Genomic DNA, 21,444 nt, shown 5'->3' with positions numbered 1-21,444 from the left:
TTACATATATTGTTGATTAATTAACAGTGAATTCACAGTCAACAACAGTACTTTAACTTAGTCCTGAATGAGGCTTATCTAACCACATGTATTTACTCTTTAAGTCATATCACAGCCTTCTTGCACTTAACAACAACACGAAGAATGCTGTGCTGTTTCATTTTCACCAACAAAAAGCATAAGAAGCAGAAAAATAAGACAGTCAGTAGACTATAAAAAGGATGTTTCTTACAGTATGAGATGAAACAGAAAAATAGAGTGTTGCTTTGTTTGACCTCTGCTGGAAACAAACTCATCCAGTGACTCAAATTTCTTGGTTGCTCTGCACGTGCCTGCAAATGACCTTGAAAGTACCCCAAATATTGATTTAGGGTTACAAGTAATTTTGACAGATTTGCAAATACAGAACTTGTAAATAATGAGAATTGACTGTAATTTAAATAATTTTATATATAATATTCCATTAAGCTGCTAGATCATACTTTACCCAGCCATTCTCTTCTGGACATCAGAATGGTGTCTGGTTTGGCTCTGTTATAGATAATGCTCCAATAAATCTCAGGGGTAGGAATTTTTCTCCTTTGTAGAATAGAAAATCACATTTACTAGTTTTAGCTAAGCTTTTCCTAATGTCTTTTGGTTAAATTTCTTCAGCATTAGTGAATGTTCCTGAGGAACCTATTGAGGAGGAGGAAGAGGAGGAAGAGGAGGAGGAGGAAGACCAGGACATGGATGCAGATGACAGGGTGGTGGTAGAGTACCATGAGGAGCTTCCAGCTCTTAAGCAGACCCAGGAGCGGAGTGTGTCTAGGCGGTCCAGTGCCAGCAGCTCAGACTCAGATGAAATGGACTATGATCTAGAACTGAAAATGATTTCCACTCCTTCACCAAAGAAAAGCATGAAAATGACTATGTATGCTGACGAAGTAGAATCTCAACTGAAAAATATTAGGTAAAAGTGTTTATCAGTAAAAGTTCCCTGTATTCCTAGACCCTCATGATAACAATTGTTAGCAGTTAAGTGAATAACCTTCTAGTTATTTTATGCATATACATAATATACAAAGAAACTATAGGTATATTTGTATAGAAATGACGCTATGGTATTTATATTATTTGCAGTGTGCTTTTCCCCATTTAATATATTATAGACATCTTGTTTTTTTCAACCACATGTAGTCTATTGTTTGAAAGTATCATGATTCACTTAATTCCTTATTGATGGGCATTTAGATTTATTTTCTTACTATTTTATTAACTAGATAGATTCCTCAAAATCTAATAACTGTACTAGATTTCTTTCTAGGTTGTACCCACACTGCACCTATTACCCAAATCTACACCAATCTTAGGTATTCCATTTTTCCTAATCTTTTATGAACAAAAAATATAGTTATTTTAATGTGTACTTTTTTTACTATTAGGGATGAGCATATTCAGTGACTGCAGATAGTATATCTAAAACTCCCAAGAGTTAAATTCTGGGGATGGTTTATGATGTTCTTGGTGATACATTTGGCAGAAGGAAGAAAGACCTTTAAAGCTGATTGATTTGTTTGTATGGACTTGTTCACATCATTAGTATTTTTAAAATTAATTTAATTAGGTGTATATGACAGCAGAATGCATTTTGATTCATTTTACATTTCTGTGGTTGTACACGAGTAGTGTCATACCATATATACAGTCATACATGTACCTAGGTAATGATGTCTGTCTCATTCCACCATGTTTCCTGCCCCCAAGCACCCTCCTTACCCTCCTCCCCTTTGTCCAAAGTTCATCCATTTTTCCCATGCATCCCCCCTCCCCATTATGAATCAGCATCCACTTACCAGAGAGAATATTCAGCCTTTGGTTTTTTTGGGATTGACTTACTTTACTTAGCATGATGTTCTCCAACTCCACCCATTTACCTGTGAATACCATAATTTTATTCTCTTTTATTGCTGAGTAATATTCCATCATGTGTGATTACCACAGTTTCCTTATCCATTTATCTATTGAAGGGCATCTAGGTTGCTTTCACAGTTTAGCTATTGTGAATTGAGCTGCTATGAACCTGGTGTGGCTGCGTTACTATTGTATGCTGATTTTCTGTTTCTGTAAGGAATGACATTGGGATTTTAATTGGAGTCACATTGAATCTGTATAGCGTTTTGGGTAGTATGGGCCATTTTGACAATATTAATTTTGCCTATCCAAGAGCATGGGAAATCTTTTCTATCTTCTAAGATCTTCTTCAATTTCTTTCTTTAGTCTCCTGTAGTTTTCATTGTAGAGGTCTTTCACCTCTTTTGTTAAGTTGATTCCCAAGTATTTTATTTTTTTGAGGTTGCTATGAATGGGGTAGTTTTCCTAATTTCTCTTCCAGAAGATTTCATCACTGATGTATAGCAATGCATTTGATTTATGGGTATTGATTTTATATCCTGCTACTTTGCTGAATTCATTATTTCTAGAAGTTTTCTGGTGGAGTATAGAATCATGTTAGCAAATAATGATAGTTTGAGTTCTTCTTGAACTCACATCATTATTTTTAATTTTCATAGAACTTCCTAATAGAGCCTACTGGCAGAATAATATTGGTACATAGCATGGTATTAGAACTTGTTGACAGAGAAGTCTGCCCTTTAAAGAAGGGGATTATAGACCCTATATGTGTTGACTACAGCCAGATCACATTCTAGGTGAGCAGAAGCTCTTTGCAGGCCTCAGCTTAACATTTGTTTGTCCCAGAAGAAGGGTGCTTATAGTTATGTACTCTGTGATAGTGTATGGGTATCATGAGTGGAACTCACCATGGGAAACAGCATTCTGCTCACCCTTACTAGTCTCTTCACAGCAAGATGATCTTGGTTTTCCTTAGTAAGTTATAATCATATGTGGTATTTGTAAGTGAATGTTGGCCATTTTGGGTTGTGTCTCTTAAGTTGTTTTTTCTAGAGTATGAGATTATTGCTTGGGCTTTATTTCATAGTTGAAGTTGACTAACTGTGCACTTTACTTTTTTTTTTTAAAAGGAACTCCATGAGGGCAGATAGTATACCCACGAGCAATATAAAAAACAGAATTGGTAACAAATTGCCACCTGAGAAATTTGCAGATGTCCGACACCTGTTAGATGAAAAACGCCAGCACTCCCGTCCACGGCCACCAGTCAGCAGTACTAAATCAGGTATCTTTCTTCGTTTATGTTCCTGGTCTTCATTCTGAGCTCCAGCGAGCAAACTGGGGCAAGGATAGGTTTTTTGATAAAACTTTGCTGTTTTGAACTGATTTAAATTTCTGTTCATCATGTCAAAATTTTGGTTTTATATTGGAATTTCAGAACATGAAAAATAATTGGACTTTGGCAAAACTAGCTTTTAATATTTTTGTCCAAAATAATATTTTACTCTTTATGTCACTGGTATACATTGTATGCAAGAATAGTAGAAATTAAATTGGGTAGTTTTATAAATGGTTAAGAGTTTAAACTAGACCATTTAAGCATGCATTCATATAGCAGGTATACAGTTGTGCTTGCTGTCAGGCCTCGGTTAGAAGCTGGCATGTAAGAAATCTTTGGAAAGACTACAAAACCATCATAGATCTACTGGGAGAATTGTGGAAGGCTTCTTAGAGGAAATGGTTTATGTGTTCTAGAAAGATAACTGGAGGGTGGAGTAGGGTGGGTTAGAGAGTTAAGTAAATAATGAGAACCTGAACTAGGTCAGGGACAGCAGAGACAGAAACGGTGAGAACATCCTATTCTCAGTCTTGGGAAGGAAGACTTGGTGCTGGGAAGTAAGGGGGGAAAGGCAGAGAAACATAGAAGGGGCTCAGTCTGAGTGATCAGGGAGATAAATAGGTGCCTCTCTCTGGGAGCAGTTTAAGTAAAATGGGCAAGAGCCCCAGCACAAGGCTTTTGCTAATGAATGTCACTAGTGTTGTTGCTGTTAGGGGGAACCAGTTCAAATAGCTTTGTGAGGAGGGGTAAGAGGAAAAACAAACAAATTTGGCTTGGGTATCTGGCCTTGATCCTTTGCTTTTTGCCAATCTTATTATGTTTACTGGTTAAATGAAATAAGTTTATCGAGAACAACTTATTTGTTCAAAGATTGTGGCTTCTCCCCTTGGGGAACTTGGAGTTTTCATAAGTTATTTAGTCTTGCTTGGTTCCCCCCTGCCAAAAAAAAAAAAAAGGTGTTTCTGCTTCAGAAATTTTTTTCTGAATTGAGATTCTTTTCCCGGTGATAGCACCTGCCTCTGAAATTCCCTAGCAAAATAATGTAGATTAATTATGAAGAACAGAGTCTTTTGGAAGGTTGATTTTGTCTGGTCCTATGTCCTCACTCAGGGAGATTTGGTACCAGGTCTATAAGAAATTTCAGGTTAACAGTACAAGTAATGAAACATGCACATTTGATCACTGTAGTACTTTTTTCTTTTTCCAGATATACGACAGCGGTTAGGAAAAAGACCATATTCTCCAGAAAAGGCTTTTAGTAGTAACCCAGTGGTTCGGAGAGAGCCCTCTTCAGATGTACATAGTAGGCTAGGTGTTCCCAGGCAAGATATTAAAGGCCTCTACTCTGATACTCGGGAGAAGAAATCAGGTAGGTAACCTTAAAACTGATGGGAATGGGAATTGGACAAGAGCAGAGGCAAGGAGCATCACTTGCTACAAATAAATTATTTTTCTCTTCCATTATGTTATCATGGTTATTGTCATCATTATCATAAGGCTAACAAGAAAGTTTAGACAGTAGAAAAGAATACATACCCCTGCTTCTTTTAGATTAGCACAGTTCTTTTTAGTTTCATGTATGTATTCCAGTCTTTGTCCATATACATATCCTATTCTTTTTAAATGGTATTTTATTGTAATCATTTTTCCATATTGTTATACTCTTCATAAATTAAACTTTTAAATGCTTTATAGAGTATCTGCACGATAAAATTCTAAACACGTATTTTTCTCTTGTTAGATTTTAATAAAGTATATTTTAAAAAATGAATGGACATATGCTGAAAATAGTTTACAGGCCCCCCTCAATTTGCAGAATGTTAGAGCTACAATTTCCTGGCAGAGTGAAGCAGCACACAGTGTGGTGAGTCTCACCCAGTCCGGGCAGGTGTGGCAGGGAATAGCCTCTCATGTGCTGGACATGGGGGCACCTGCTCCTAGCAGTAAGGATCGCCCATTCAGTCCTGACCCCTTCATTTGCAAGCAGGAGCTGCTGCAGCCAGGGAAGTGAGTTTTTTTTTTTTTTTAAAGCCTTGGCTTTACAGTGGTTCCAAGTGTTACAGACATTAATATCTCTTGCATGTCAGGGGTTTGTCAGTGCCCCTGCTTCCTCAGAACTACTCTGGATCTCAGCATTGGCTGCCAAACTAAAATGCCTTCTCACCCAAACAGGTAGCTTATGGACTCGCTTAGGATCTGCACCCAAGACCAAAGAAAAGAATATGAAAAAAGTGGATCACAGGTCACCTGGCACTGAGGAAGATGACTCCGAGCTACAAAGGGCGTGGGGGGCTCTGATTAAGGAGAAAGAACAGTCTCGCCAAAAAAAGAGCCGGTTAGATAACTTACCATCTCTCCAGATTGAAGTTAGTCGGGAAAGCAGCTCTGGTTCAGAGGCAGAGTCTTGATGCCCCCAGGGCCTTGCAGCTGCCTAAAGCCTGACATTCTTCCACAGGGTAGGGTGAGCCGTAGGAGCCTGCCCTGCAGGAGTTGGCGCCCCTCCCTGCTCCTACTCATACAGTCACCCTCAGCTCTTGCTGCTTCAGCAAGTTTTCTTAAGAATGTGACAAGTTTTGAAGGGCATCTCTCTTTTGCTGCAGTTATAGTTTTGGGCCCTCAATTCTTTCCCCACTACCCCACAAGCTTTACCCTTTGAGAAAAAGGCAGCCCTGCAGATTTTGTAGACGTTTTTCTTAATATTTTTAACATTGTGTCTTTTAAAAAGAAATGTTTTACACAGTTCATCCAAAGAGCAGAGAACTGAACTTCTCACTATTGCCTTGGCCCTGACAGCTGTTACCAGCACCCTTTTCCCAAGAAAAGTCAATTCCCAGGTGCTTATTGGACAGCCTCCGAGGGGGAAGATGAGGGAAACTGCCAGCTCACCCTTCCAGGACCGTAATGTGGGGGTCGAATCTCGTGGACCTGACCTCAGAGGTACACCAGTGCCGCCCAGGTAGATAAGAGACGCAGCATCAATCGCGCTTCCGTTCCTCCCTTGGGAATTTCTGTTAGAGGCCTCTTACTGGCTGTCAGCTTGATGTGAAGATAAAAGTTCAGTGCTGTGGAATTTTTAGGAACAAAAAACTGTGACTTCTGGATTTGGGGTTGATTTTTGTGCTAGGGGTGGGGTCATGGGTTAACGTTGAACAATTTTTTAAGTCTGTATTATGTTTTAAAAATATTAATGATTTAAAAGTTTAAATTTTTAATTTTTATATGTGGAAGTTTCTCCTGTTGGCTACAGGGAAGTTCAAGTGGTGTCTTCTTTGTGCTGTTAAATATATATTATATACTTTAGAAGAAGACAAAGAGAGGAGTCTCATTATTTTTAAATGATCCTAAGTGTATGGTCTGTTTTTTGTACATAGAATTTAACTTGCTTTTTGGCCACTGTAGAAAAAAAAAAAAATCCATCCATCTGAGATGAGATCTTGTTTATTATCACTTTAGAAGTGAAACATTGATAATTTATTCTTTCTGTCTCTAAGTTGTGGCTGAAGACTTCTTGAAAACTGGCAAATGAGATAATAGTTTCAGAAATTTTTAGTTTATTTTTAGCTCCTTTCAGATTATTTTACCATATAAAGGAGGTAGATTATTTTGTCTTCCTGTCTGATTTTTATGTTGAAGTATTTAATACCATATTCTTCTACAGGCTTAAAAGTTGCATTTCACTTCACTTCATTAGAACTTGGGAGTTAAAGAGATAGTAAGTAGTAAGGCTTTAATCCCTTTTGTGATGCTACAGTTCTTCACTTGCCCGGATTGTTCCAAACCCAGTGCAATGGATCCTGGAGATCTTGTGGCTGAGTTGATGTCATATTGGTAGTTGATTACACTGTGATGCTAATAAATGCAGAACAGTGTTGTTAATAAAGAGAGTAAAGGCTGTGAGTCTTGAGGGCTGTAATGAAAACTGTATTGTACTATATTTTGTTGGTTAATCTGCTTTTTTTCCTCCCTTTAGAAAGATGAGCTCATATAACCAAGGCATATTTCAGCTTCCTAGGATTCTAGGAAAGAGGTGGTTCTGACTTCTTTGCCAGTGGAGACAGGCCTCTGTGATTTCCCAGCTCAACTCTACTTGCCTTGTGAAGCACTCAGCTCAGAGCCAGGTTCTTAGGAAGAGGATTTCAGGGTTTGGGGGATTGGTAGAGTTAGAAGTGCAAGGCCTGTGAGTCACATAACCTGTGTGCCAACTGCTGGCTCTGCTCCATGGACCTTAATTTTACACCTAGCAAATGAATGAGCCTCTGGCTTTGTTGGAGCATCTCAGCGGTGTTTTATTCTTCCCAAAGCTGCCTTTGCAGTGGACTATTCAGTACTGCTTTGTGTTGTAGGTGGCCAAAGGGTCAAAGAAACAATGGCAGCATGAGGTTGTGGATAGGACTTATCCCTATCCTATCATAGTCTCTGGTTCTACTGATGGGTTAATGATATCCTTGTGGTTTCCTAACTGACATGGTCTCTATAGGGTTTAGAAAATTCCCCTTCAGAGACTTTCCTTTTTTTGTTTCCCAATAGGAGTTCAACTCGTCTGCTCTATGGCTTTTTAGAACTCTTTAATCTCCTAAATTTACTGGCTTCTCTGCCTCTCTCACTCTACAGCCACTCAGGTCTTGCAGTGTCCCAAGTGTGCCGTGGATGCTCAGCCCTATCTTTGGAGCTTTGGAGTGAGAAGATGGGCCTGGTGCACCTCTGTGATAACAGAGACTCTGGAGGCTAAGGCAGGAGATCCCTAGTTTGAGGCCATCCTTAGCAACTTAGTAAGACCCTGACTCAAAATAAAAAAATTGTACCAGAGATGTAGCTCAGCAGTAAATATTCCCTGGATTCAATCCTTAGTGTTGGGGAAAATAAACAAAAACAAAAACGGGCAGGACAGTGGAGACAGATTGGCGAGCACTCTGGCATGTTTTTTTAGGGCACTCTCTGTACATGAAGGCAGTAGGGCTACATGCTTTTTGTATTCCTCTTAGTCCTTTCACGTAGGATATTTTAAATACAATTTTGCTTCTTGATAATGACTGCAGATACCTCATTTCAGTTTACCACCCTCCCTCATGGGAGAAGTACTAGGTACTCATGAGAATTTTAAGAGCCCGCCACGAGATGTAAACTATCCTCCTCTGCCACCCGCTCCTCCCAGTCTATTTCCATAAATCTGGTCTCCTTGTTTCACTGTGTATTCCATTCCCTCTTCCTTGGCCTCTGCCTGACTGTCCCTCTCCATTCTGCACACTGCAGCTGGGGTAGACATGTGTTATTGGCAGCTTAGTTGAGATATGATATGCATAGCATATGATTCACTCATTTACAGTGTGTATATACCTCAGTGTGTAGCCATCAGCATAATAAATTTTAGAACATTTCATCACCAAAAAAGAAATGCTGTACTTCTTAGTAGTCATTCCCATTATTTTCCCTTTCCTAGCCCCTGGCAACTGCTAATCTTTCTTTCTTTATGGATTTGCCTATTCTGGACATTTTTGTATAAATGGAGTCATATATTCTTTTGCTTATCATATTTTCAAGGTTATCCATGTTGCACTATATCAGCACTTCATTCTTTTAAATTGATAAATGATATTTCATTGTATGGATATACTAAATTTTATTTATCCATTCATCAGTAAATGTACATTTGGGTTGTCTCCACTTTTTGGCTATTATGAATAGGTTTCTATGAACATTCATGTATAAGTTTTTTCATGGATATAAGTTTTCATTATTCTTGGGTTTTTACTTTGGAGTGGAATTGCTGGTCATATGATAACTTTCTTTAATTTTTTGAGGAACTGCCAGGCTATTTTCCTAAGTAGCTGTGTTTTTTCCTTTCTTACCAGCAGTGTATGTGGGTTCCAGTTACCCCCACATCTTTGCCAACACTTTGTATTTTCCAATATGAAATGTTGTCTCATTGGTTTTAATTTTCATTTTCCTAATGACCAATCATATTGGGCAATTTTTCATGTGTTTTAGGATGAACTTTTTTTATGGGGAGGAATACTGGGGATTGGACCCAGGAAGGCTCTACCTCTGAGCTACATTCCCAGCCCTTTTTTAAAATTTGAATACAAGGTCTTGCTAAATTGAGGCTGCTCTCAAACTTTTGATCCTCCTGCCTCATTCTCCTAAGTCGCTGGGATTACAGACATGTACCACTGCACCCTACGTGGAATGAACTTTCTTAAATATAAATCTGATCCTGTGTTTCCTCTGCTTGAAATCTTTCTAGAGCTTTACCATTACTTTTGGAATAAATTCTTTTCCTTTGATAGCTTATAAAGCTATTCAAGATCTAGCCTCTGGCATTATTTCTGTCCTGTTCTCCCCATTCTCCCCTGCCTTCTGCTTACTAATTCTCTGGATCCCTCTTGATCTCACCAGCCTTCCAGACTCTGCAGTTTGCCCTTCTACCCCATAACATGTTTATTCCCATTTTCTCCTCCTCCTGCCTCGGCCTTGCCTTCTTTATTCCCCTTATTCTTGAGGTGTTAGGGGCTCTTACAGGAAGTAGCCTAAATTTCCAGAGCCAAAGTACAGGCTCTTTCTGTGTGTCCCATGATATTGCCACAAAGGAGTTGTAGCTGAGTCCAGGGTTAGGTTATAGTCAGCACCTAAGCTGCATGTGGTGGTGCACACTTATAATCTCAGCAATTTATTTTGAGGGTCTGAGCCAGGAGGATGATGAGTTTGAGGTCAACCTTAGCAGTTTAGCGAGACCCTGTCTTAAAATAAATCAAGGGGACTGGGGATGTAGTTTAGTGGTAAAGTGCCCCTAGGTTTAATCCCAGTACTAAAAAAAAGAAAGGAAAAAATCATCAGCATCTAAGATCATAAGTGAATATAATCGAAATTCCAAGGCAAGTGCCACATTGAAGAACACTATCACAAGGTCCCTTGCAGCTTGCAGTCAGTTTTGTCTGTATGGGAAGAGATCACTGTTCCTTTGGTTGAGTAACATTTGAAGTAGTTGACCTGCAGTTAGAGCCATGTTATACAAACTCACTGATATTTAGGTGTTAGAATCACACTAAGTGAGAAGGTCACTTTTGAGGAGCTTGAAACTTTGGCAGGCCACAGAGGCAAAAACTTGCCCAGGCAGTACTGCATGTTTAGGCTTATTGAGGGAAGGAGAGAAAGATGGAATGGCCAAGCCACTTGAAATTGTTTTTCTTCTTGTCTTATTTTGGGGGAGGGGTACCAGGGATTGAACTCAGGGGTACTCGGCCACAGAGCCACATCCCCAGCCCTATTTTGTATTTATTTAGAGACAAAGTCTCCATAAGTTGCTTAGTGCCTCACTTTTCCTGAGGCTGGCTTTGAACTCACGATACCCCTGCCTCAGCCTCCCAAGCCGCTGGGATTACAGGAGTGTGCCACAGCGCCTGGCTTCTCCTTGTCTTTTTTTTTTTTTTAACTTTATTTTTCGGATAAATACTATTGTGTTAACTAAGTGAAAAGTGTACGTATAATGCAAAAGCACTACTGCCCCAATTCAGCACCCTTATACACTGGACTGTAATTTCCTATTCTTAGTTTGTCTGTTTTGCTAGACTGTAAGCTCTGTGAGAGCAGGGACCATGTCAGGCTTGTTCATCAGGGTTTACCCAGTGCCTGCCGTCATGGTTGGCACCTAGCAGGTCTTCCATAAACAGCTGCATCCTTGAGGCCCGTCCTCTTACAGGCTACTCACATTTCTGCCATGGATGTGCAATGCCTTATTTTCCTGTTTTGTTTTCCATCTAGCCTATAAGCTTGTAACAAAGAACATGTCTCCATGTTGTTTTCTCTGTAGCCTAGCACCAGGAGAGCCCAGAGTAAGTAGTGCTTTACAGGTGTTCAGGAAATAATTGTTATAACCCTGTCCAGATGAATCACCATTATCTGCAGTTTAGCCTATTCTAGATGAGCCCACCAGATACAAAAAGGGGAAAATTATTCAATGGTATAAGAAAAAAAAGTTCTCTGGCTGGGGATGTGGCTCAAGCGGCAGCGCGCTCACCTGGCATGCGTGCGGCCCAGGTTCAATCCTCAATACCACATACAAAGATGTTGTGTGCGCCAAAAACTAAAAAAATAAATATTAAAAAATTAAAAAAAAAAAAAAAGAAAAAAAGTTCTCATTACATAGACCTCAGTAAACATCAGATTTTGATGGTTGGGCTATATCTGAGCTGAAGCTTCCCCACCTCCTTAAAGAATTTGTTAGGAAATAATGCAGATAGTTCAGACTGTTTTTTAGAAAAACAATTCTGCCCTGGGATAGGAGGGAAAGGAAGCTGGCGGGTGAGAGGCATGAAAGAGGCCCTGCTGAGTCAGTTTGTAGCCTCTGGTCCTGTTGGTGAGGAAAGTGACAGCCATCCAGACAGGTGACAAGAAAGTTTATTCCAGCAGCAGAAGAAACAGTTTATTCCAGCAGCAGCTCTGTGGCCTAAAGCAACATTCCTCAAACTTATTATGCCGAGCATCCTTTAAGGTCATGATGAAATGCTAACATGCACTTTGGATTACAGTCAACAGCAAATTGTGGCTTCACAGATTAATTAACTGGTAAGAAGCAAGTTTGATGCATGAGTATTTACTTTTAAATCTATATAACAAGAAGTAAATTAGAAGTTAAGTCGTTTTTTTCTTTAAGATAAGAACTGAAAGGAGAGAGTGCTTTTTGTAATCTTGAGAACAGCACATTTGCTTCAAGGAAGATTGTGATTGCATAATTTGACCAACAATAAACATCTACTTTTCTTACATGTTTATAAAATAAAATAAATGTTAGAAGAAAAAATACTGTAATGCTTTTTTTAATTTTATTTTACCTCAAAGAAACTCTATGAGAATTTTATAGAACTTCAGTGTTCCTGGGAGATCTTAGGGAAATGCTGCCTCAAAAGCCTATTTTAAATAATTGTGAGGCATTAAAGTAGGATTTTGCTGTACTGTATATAAAACTCAAAAGAGTGTGGGTAATATTTGACCTACCAAAGTCACTACTCTGCTTGGGGAGTTCACTACTCATCTATTTGAGTGATTCCAGAGGCCCTTTCCAGATGCCCAGATTCTTATGTAGTTAAGACTTAGGAGTACTTCATACTGTTTATCACCTTCAACCCCATACCAGTGTAGGTTAGTGAGGACCAAGAGGCCCCTATGTTGGCAGGAGAGAAGACATGGTCTTCCTGTTTTTCTCTTCCTAGGGTTGTTGTGGAAGTGTTTGATTTCATGATGTGTATTCCTCAGAGGGCATGTAAACAACTGGCAGCATATTTAGCTCAGGAGGACTGTCTTTTGGGGAAAGTCAAATAAGATGGTGGCTGGAGCTGGGGCTAGGACCCTAGGGACTCATTCTACCTCATAGTCAACTGGGAAAAACCAAGTAAGTTCTGTCCTCTCTGGGCCTTAGTTGCCTTGTCTTTCAGGCAACTTGGATGATCTTCAAGTTTTCTTCTGGTGCTAATGTATGTCCAGGACCCCTTGCTATACTTTCCAAGGAGCATTGGGAATTTGAAGTTAGACAGGAAGAAGGTGAGGCAAGGAAGAAGCCTGGTCCCATGCCCCAGTGCACTTTTCCTAGCCTCTCAGCTATGAAAGGATAAGAGAGTCCTCTCCCTTGCTCTCTCTGCCACTCCTCTGACTTCTAGCACATGCACATGTATGTGTGTAGACATACCATACAAATCCCACTCAGTCTTGTTTTGGGTAGGTACCCAGTGTATCAGTCTGCTCAGGCTGCCATGATAATATACAGACTGCATGGCTTAAATAATAAATATTTATTTTCTATTAGATCTGGAGGTTAGGAAAGTGAGCTCAGGGTGCCATCATGGTGAGGGCCTTCCTGGTTTCCTAGCTCATGGCCTTTCCTTTGAGTGTGCATGTGACCCTTAAAATGCCACTGATTTTATTGGACTAGGACTGGGCTCCACTCTTCTCACCTCAGGTAACCTTAATTATCTCCTAAAAGACATGTCTCCAAATAGAGCTATATTCGGGGTTAGAGCTTCAGTGTATTAATTTGGAAGAGGATGCTATTCAATTTATTGCACCCAGTGATGTAATGATGCCAATCTATATTTGTGGAAGGAGCCTCCCCCCCTCTTTTTGGTAATGGGGGATTAAAATCAGAGGAATTACATTCCCAGTGCTTTTTATTTTGAGACTAAGTTTTGCTAAATTGATGAGGTTAGCCTTGAATTTGAGATCCTCCTCTGACTCAGCCACTTGAGTCCCTGGGATTAAAAGCATGTACCACTGTGCTGGGCTAGTCCCTATTGTTTTGTTTTAATTTAGTTGTTGATAGATCTTTATTTTTTATTTATTTATATTTTATTTATATACTGAGAAATGAACCCAGCGCCTCACACATGCCAGGCAAGTGCGTTACTGCTCAGCCCCAGCCCCAGCCCCAGCCCCAGCCCCAGCCCCATAATTCCTAATTTTTTTTTTTTTTGAAGTTCAAAACGTGTGTATTTGAAGGCAGGAGGTTTATAATGGTTCAGTGTCCTGGTTCTGAAGGAGACAGACCTCTTTGATTTCCACTTCAGCCACTTACTAATCATGTGGCATTTGGCAAAGTACATAACTTCTCTCTGGGAGTTGGCATCCTCATCTGTGAAATTGGGGTACCCTCGGAAGAGGGTTTACCTGAAAGGCCTTGGCCCTGAGTTCAGTGCTCCCTATTGAGCATTCAGTGAGTGGTGGTAAGTACCATTGCTCTGCCCCCGACTCCCTTGCACCCTTAATAAATTTATTCTTCTAGCTTTCTAGGACTCAGAAGCTAGGTGGGTGTCTAGAACCTTTTTTTTTTTTAATTGTTGATGGACCTTTATTAATTTATTTTGGTGCTGAGAACCGAACCCAGTGCCTCACATGTTCTAGGCAAGTGTTCTACCAACTGAGCCACAACCCCAGCCCTGTTTAGAACCTTTTCCTGTGTCTGGAGGCTAGGGACAGGCTGGGGGACCAACCCCTTCCACTTTCAAGACAATGTGGGTCCACCTCATGCTGCATACTTCCATCCCTGGATTATTTTAAAGAGCTTTTTATTATGAAATAATTTCAGAATAATAGAGTGTCAAGGGCAACAGAACATTTTGCCACATTTTACTATTCATTCTTTCCTTCCTCATCCTCTGGGCTCCTCCTTTTTCTTTTCTTCTCTCTGAGCCATGAACTATTTAAGAGTTATTTGCATACATCATGCCTCTTCATCCATACAGAGTTTTTTAGTGTATGTTTTCTAAGAACAAAGGCATTTCCTCACATATCCATAGCATAGTTACCAAATTCAGGAAATATGTAATCTCTGGCCTATATGAGAGCTGCTTATTTCTATGTAGTTCATCCCTCAGTTTTGTCTGCTGGCCCAATAATGTACTTTAAAAAATATTTTTTCTGGTCCAGGGTCCAATTCAGCATGGAGGACTTTCCTGCCTTTAGTAATCCTCTCTTGTTTCCTTTAAACTGGAGAAGTTCCTTAGTCTTTTTTTGTCTTTCTTGACATTGATTTGTTTTGAAGATTACAGTCAAATTGATGTAGGATATCCTTTCAGTTGGCCCCTTAACATTCATTTAAAGTAAAATGAGTTAGGAAAACACTTTCCCTTTTCTTTTGTATAAATATGTATTTGCTGAACACACAACCTTGTATTGCATGCTGTGAGGGAGGGACAAAGCCTGGTCCCAACTTGAAGACCTTAAGTTTGGGTTTGTGGGAAAGTATTTCCATCAGGTAGGCTGAAGGGACCCCCTATGTTCTTGTGCCTGGAGGCACTCACAAGCCTGGATACTTATATCTTGGATGGATGCAAGATGAGTCGGCATTCTAGAGGCCTACAAAGATGCAGAAAATGGCCCTGCTTCCTTTCCAGCATCAGTCATCATTACCTGGACTCCTGAGGTGCTCCAAAGATCACACTCCAAACACGAAGTTTTGTGGAAGTCTTGAATGAGCTGCAGCCATGGTTTCTAGCCCTGCCTACCAAAGGATCTGCTCTGATTTGGGGATACTCCCTTTCCTTCTGGGCCAGTGCTGGGAAGAAGAGTTCCTGTGTGGCTCTACTAAGTGCCACTGGAACTCAGGATGAATTGGGGAAAAGAAAGTCACTGAGCCCTGGAATGATGGGAAGATGGGCTGCAGGTTGCAGGCCTCAACGCAACCTGTGACAAGGTTAAGCAACCTTAGGATGATCTGCATTTTGACCTGGCTGGCAGATTAGATCCTCAGACCTGAAGCTTTGCTTTTTTCAGCTTTTTAGCTTCTCTGCTGGGTGATACACATGGAAAATCTAGTCAAGTATTTTGTCAGACCAAAGCAGACAGTGCAAAAACGTTTGAAGAGTCATTGAATCTTCACAAAACAGTGGCCAAACGAGGTTTCAATATGAGAAACAAAATAAAATTGATTTTCATGTGGTCATTAAGTCAACACCATTGCCTACTTTGTTAATACACTAACATTTCAAAGTACTATCTGGGCTGCAGACATTCCTATAATAGATGAGAGACAACCCTGCCTTTCTGAATTTAACTTAAGTGTTAAGTACAAGCTGGGCATAATGGCTCATGCCTGTAATCTGAGCGGCTCAGGAGGCTGAGGCAGGAAGATTTCAAAGCCAGCCTCAGCAACTTAGCAAGACCCTAAACAACACAGTAAGACCCTATCTCTAAATAAAATATAAAAAAGGGCTGAGGATGTGGTTCAGTGGTGAAGAACCTATGAGTTCAATTCCTGGTACCAAAAAAGAAAAAAGAATAAGTACAATATAAAATTCAATCCCTGGGTTGCTTTGATGACATTTTAAGGGCTCAGTAGCCACATGTAGCCAATGGCTACTGAGTTGAACAGTGCAGTTCAGAGCAGTTCCACCTCTGCACAGAGTTAAGTTGGACTGTGCTCCCTGCACTTCCTGAAGCTTGAGGAGCTGTGGTGTGGAGAGGCCTCCTTCCCTGATAGACTTTCACAGGGGCAAATTTGACAAAAGGTGAAATTTGCCCTTAAATGTGATTGGAAGCTATTAGTAATTTGGTTTCTGGAAGGCTGGGATGGGTCAGAGGTGTACTGAAACACTTTTGTGCTAGACTGACAGCCCAGAGCCCTGTGAAACTAGTTTTAGTATCAGGGTGACTTAGCCAGATTTTTTTAAAAAAAATTCTAGGCAATTAGATGGAGCAGTGGTGTCAGCTGGTACATGGGGTCTTTCTACTCACCTGGTCCCTTGTAGCCCCAGCCCTTTAGTGCAGGGGCAGGCACAGGAGCCCAGTTTCTAACAGTGGGGGCACTTCCTTGGGGAGGGGAATCCCTATCCCAGTTGCCGAGGCAACTGCCACCAAAGACCCTGGGCTGGGAGTTGAGCTGAGCTGTCTGGTGGTAGATTTTGAGGCAGGACAGGCTGGGAACTCACGTGGATGATACAGACAACAGACAATGGACTGGATTGTTACTGCTCCTGCTCCTCCTCTGCCAAGAACATCCAGAACCACTACCCCAGTCAAACCTCTGTTCACCATTCCAAGAAAGTGGGGTGTAAGCGTGAGTGAGGGAGTGGGAGGACAGTTGTCTCTAAGCTCCTGGGACCCAGCCCACAGCTGCTGAGGAAACCATACGGCTGACTGCACACGCGGGAGTGACTGTGGCTCTTTGTAAGTGCCTATCTGCCTGTGGGTCCTTGCCTCTGTGTGTGCACCTCTGTCCCCGCCTCCCAGCCTCAGCTAAGGAGGGGAAGCTGAGTGCCTGGCCTGGCCCATCTCTAGCTCCCTACTCAACTGCTCAGCTTGAACGCACCTGCCTCTGCTCCAGCTAGGATGTGGCTCTTCCACGCTCTGCTCTGCATGACCAGTAAGTCAGTCTCACCCCATGCCTCAGCTCCAGCTTGATGTCTACAGCATGTAGCCTTTTGTTTGGGGGCTCAGGGCCAGTGTTAGAGAAAGCAGGAGTTTCCCCAGGGATGTGCTCTCACTTGATGGGTCAAATCTCCAGGCTTGTTGAGAAGGACCTATGGTGCTCTGCTTCGACCATGTTGATAGCTTGTGGCTATGGATTCCAGCGTTCTGCCACCCAGTTCCATCTCCAGCCAGTCTCCTCTTTCCAGGGCACCCACTCAGGGCAGGTCCTTAGGTCTTTGCCAGGTTAGTTGATCAAAGGGCAAAAGCCCAGCTCCACCCAGCCGAGCACCCTAATGTTACAGAGCAAAGCTTTTGCTGTTGAAGGTGAGGACCCCATGGGAATATAAGCACCAAGAGACTGGGGTGAGTATGTTAGGAAGCAAGAGACTGCTTCCTGTTCCTGTGGTGTGTGGGTGGCAATAGAGAGGCACTTCTGCTACTTGGGGGTCCCATTCTGGTCTTTAAATTCCTCACAGTCTGGTTGTGCTTGTGTGCACCCATAGTCTTAGCTCACTGGCTAGCCTGGCCTTTTTTAGGGAGAATGTAGGCTCCTAGGGGCCTTTATACTGCTCTTAGGATTACTTGAGCCCAGGAGTTCAAAGCCAGCCAGACCATGTCTCTAAAAACAATAAAACCTCTCAAGAAAGATACTTTAGGCAAGCCAAGTCCTGAGTCTGCCCACGAGTCCCTGGGGACAGGATAGCATGGTCAGGGAGCCCTTGGAGGCTGTTTAGATAAGAAAAGTGATTCTCACTAGTGGTCCGGCAGACCTGGGATCTTCACGTGGTCGAAAGCTTGGCAGAAAAATTAGGTGGACCTCAGGCATGGTAATGCAAAGGCTCCTAGGAGCCTGCATTCTCCCTGGAACAGGCCAGGCCAGCCAGTGAATGCCAGTGTCTGAAAGCTAAGTTGATGCTTAGAGCTTAGAGGATTAACATCCTCCATGGGCCAGATCACCCAAGAAACACACCAGAGCATGCTCTGCTTTGCTGTAGCACCAGCAAACATACATTTGGAACAAATTTTTTTTTAAATATTTTTTTAGTTGTTAGTGTACCTTTATTTGGTTTATGTGTGGTGCTGAGATTCAAACCCAGTATCTCACACATGTTAGACAAGTGCTCTACCATTGAGCTATAGGCCCAGCCCCATTTTGGAACAAATTTTGATATTTGATATTTCAAAGCATCAGAGTAGTCATTATGGAAAAATCAAACCTTTGTTGAACTTCCTTTTTCTTTTTCTTTTTAATATTATTTTAGTTGTAGATGGACACAATACCTTTATTTATTTATATATTTTCATGTGGTGCTGAGCATTGAACCCAGTGCCTCATACTTAGGAGGCAAGCGCTCTGCCACTGAGCCACAATCCCAGCCCAAACTGCCTTTTTCGTATTGCATGGTTTAGACTTGTCTTTATTTTTGTTATATACGGGGTATGGAGCAGATTTACCTTTCTTATGGCTTTGATGCTCAATCACCAGGAATATCTGGAGATATTTAGACTAGACTCTGGTTCACCTTCATCTAGTATGGAGGACGTGATGAAGGCCCAGAACAAGACAGTGACTGTCCAGGGTAGCAAGAAACACCAATGAGTCAGGGCTCAAGCCCAAGCCCCAGTAGTCTCTGAGCTCCAGAATATTCCCATAGCCTGGGATGCTAATCCTGGCATCTTCACTCTGGGCTCCTGATCATCTGTCTCCTGTTGCTCCTTAGACAACCACCATCACTTAAGAATCTTCACCAACAGGTACCATTTGTCAAACCCCTTCTGAGGCCTAGGCATGTCCCACATTGGTGGACAGCAGAGAACAAGAGGAGAAGACTGGCAGCACTAAGACCTCTTAGCCTACAGCTTATCTACACTGTGGGACTGGTGAGAGCAGGGCTCCAGCCACTCAGTCTGAGTGGGATAAATGATGCTGTGACAGTCCTGCTATATGCTGTGAGACCCTGAGATCTGGGGATAAACAAGTCTTGGGGGGCTTCCCAGAGAAGGCGAGACTGGTTCTGAGAGTCTTGATGGCTGGAAAGAATCTGGAGAGGAAGCGGGGAGGTACCAGGGAGGATGGGAAGAACCCCTCAGGCCATGAATTCAGGCCCACCCCAAAATTCTGTGCTGGGTTAGCTTGGGCTGAAGCAAATCCAGAACTATTTCTGGCTTGGCTCTGACCTTCTACCCTTTCCAGGCCACCTGCTGTGGCAATGTCCTCTTCTAATCACTCTTGGGAGCAGATGAGATAAAATTATCTAAAGGTTTGGAAAGAGTCAGGCACAAATAAACAGACACCCTGAAACGTGGAGCCACTCACACCTGAGTCCCCAGCCCCAGCATACCCTGCTTCCATGTGGCCCCCCGAAGTCCCTAGGTCACTCCTCAGCCCTTACTCATTCTGTGGCCACAGCAACTCACTTCTCCCTCCAAGGGAGAACTTAAGTCTACTTCCCTCATGGTGTGAAGAAGGAACTGTGCTATTGACCTATGAAACCCTGGGGGTGAAGAAAAAGGAACCAGAGTCTAGGGCCTGCTCTGGTCTGACACCAGCTCAGGCTGAGGCTTGTGGCTCTGTCCAGGGGGCAGAGGGGGCAGACCTGGCTCTGCCTGGCATAGCCCTGCGTCTGTGTACAAGTTGGTGAGAGAAAGCTGGGGATATAGCTCAGTTGATAGAGTGCTTGCCTTTATACACAAAGTCCTGGGTTCAATCCCTAGGACAAAAATAAGTGTGTGAGAGAAAGCCTTGGTCCTCATGGAGAACTGTGGTTTCAGCTGGCCCTGGAGGCTGGGGAGGTCATTAGCAAGTAGTCTGGTAAAAACAAGGGGCTTTCTGGTTTGGGAAAAGACCAGAGATGGAAACCTGGGTGTGTGGAAGATGGAGGGTGAGGTTTGCGTGGGACCAGAAGACTGTGTGTTCTTGTGTTGTCTGTCCTACTCCAAGATCAGAACATCTTGGACCTGGTGATAAGGGAATTGTTCCTCTCCTATGTAATGAAAAGATAGCACACACAATAACCTCTCTAGCCCCATCAGAAGACCTAACAAGGGTGCCCCCAGGACTTGATGGGGAGGGGTCAGGCCATTTCAGGTGTGGGAGTGAGGATAGCCCAAGCCAAGAAGAGCCAGCATGGTGACCAGTGACTATGGAGGCTAAAGCAGGAGGACTACCTTATCAATGTTGCAAGACCTTGTCAAAAAATAAGAGCCTGGAGCAGTGGCACATGCCTGTAATCCCAGCAGTTTGGGAGGCTGAGGCAGGAAGATTGAGAGTTCAAAGTCAGCCTCAGCAACATAATGAGGCACTTACCAACTCAGCCAAGATCCTGTCTCTAAATAAAATGTTAAAAAGGGTGGGGGATGTGGTTCAGTGGTTCAGTACCCCTGTACCCAAAATAATTTTTTTTAAATAAATAAAAAGGGATAAAGGTAGAGCACCCCGGGTTCAATCCTTAGTATTGTGGGGGTGGAATGAAAGAAATAAAAGAAAAATGTCAGAGAAGGGCAGTGCTTTAGGAGCACCAGGTGGAGTATGGGCCCTGTGGAGCCCTGGGAAATTGGCTTGGTATGTGAGGTATGTATGGAGTGTCTTTGGTACATATGGGGTATGTATGGGATGTGTATAATATATATGTTGTGTATGGGGTATGCATGATGTGTACAGAGTGTATACAGGGAATGTATGGGGTGTATATATGTGTGTGAGGTGTATGAGGGCCAGATAGTGCGTTGGAGGGGTATATATGGGGTATAGGAATGTTATGAGGTATGTGTGCTGTGTGTGGAATACATATTGTGTATGGGGTATATATGTTGTAGATGGGTATATAGGATGCAGGTAATGAGTATAGGGTATGTGTAAATGTATAATGTATAGATGTGGGGGGGATATATAGGAAAGCATATATGATGTGTGGGTGGTGTTTGGGGCATATGAGGTGTAGGGGTTGTATGGGAATGTATATGGGGTATAAGGATATATATGAAGTGTATCTGCTGTATGTATATTGGGTGTGTATAGGGTAGGGTGTATGTGTGTGTGGTATGCATGGGGTGTGTTTTACTGTATATGGGGTATATATGGGTATGTGTGTGTGCATTGGTGTACATGGGTGTGTAGAGTTTGTATGGTGTATGGGGTATATGGGGCTCATGGGGACACACAGGCAGCCAGTCCTGAGAGGTCCATGGTGATGGAGGTAAGGAGTGTGGAGGGCCCAGAATGCTAGGCTGAGAAAGCTTGGAAAGGGAATAGGAAGCCATGGAAGGCCTCAAGCAGGGTAGTGACAATGTCACCTTGCTTCAGTCTGTCTTTGAGACACAGG

At 42.1% G+C, this 21,444-nt stretch overlaps 2 protein-coding genes across 3 annotated transcripts in view; both read left to right on the top strand.

The window, feature by feature from the left end:
* Window positions 1-7,151, top strand: part of Ncbp3 (nuclear cap binding subunit 3) — a 30,265-nt gene extending 23,114 nt beyond the window's left edge. The window contains exons 10-14 of the mRNA XM_078042670.1: window positions 655-952; window positions 3,024-3,178; window positions 4,440-4,605; window positions 5,409-5,567; window positions 6,026-7,151. Coding sequence (XP_077898796.1) covers window positions 655-952; window positions 3,024-3,178; window positions 4,440-4,605; window positions 5,409-5,567; window positions 6,026-6,134 — 887 coding nt within the window. The 3' untranslated portion in view covers window positions 6,135-7,151. The remainder of the gene's footprint in view (window positions 1-654; window positions 953-3,023; window positions 3,179-4,439; window positions 4,606-5,408; window positions 5,568-6,025) is intronic.
* Itgae (integrin subunit alpha E) overlaps window positions 6,049-21,444 on the top strand; it is a 69,140-nt gene continuing 53,744 nt past the window's right edge. The window contains exon 1 of one of the 2 annotated variants that reach the window (XM_078042668.1): window positions 6,049-6,188. In XM_078042668.1, coding sequence (XP_077898794.1) covers window positions 6,134-6,188 — 55 coding nt within the window. In that variant the 5' untranslated portion in view covers window positions 6,049-6,133. Of the gene's footprint in view, window positions 6,189-15,782; window positions 17,076-21,444 lie in introns of those variants that run through there. The other variant, XM_040269536.2, reaches the window with a different exon arrangement.

The sequence above is a fragment of the Ictidomys tridecemlineatus genome, chromosome 3, assembly GCF_052094955.1.
Source record: "Ictidomys tridecemlineatus isolate mIctTri1 chromosome 3, mIctTri1.hap1, whole genome shotgun sequence".
Classification (NCBI taxonomy): domain Eukaryota; kingdom Metazoa; phylum Chordata; class Mammalia; order Rodentia; family Sciuridae; genus Ictidomys; species Ictidomys tridecemlineatus.
This window is presented reverse-complemented; position numbering and strand designations above follow the sequence as displayed.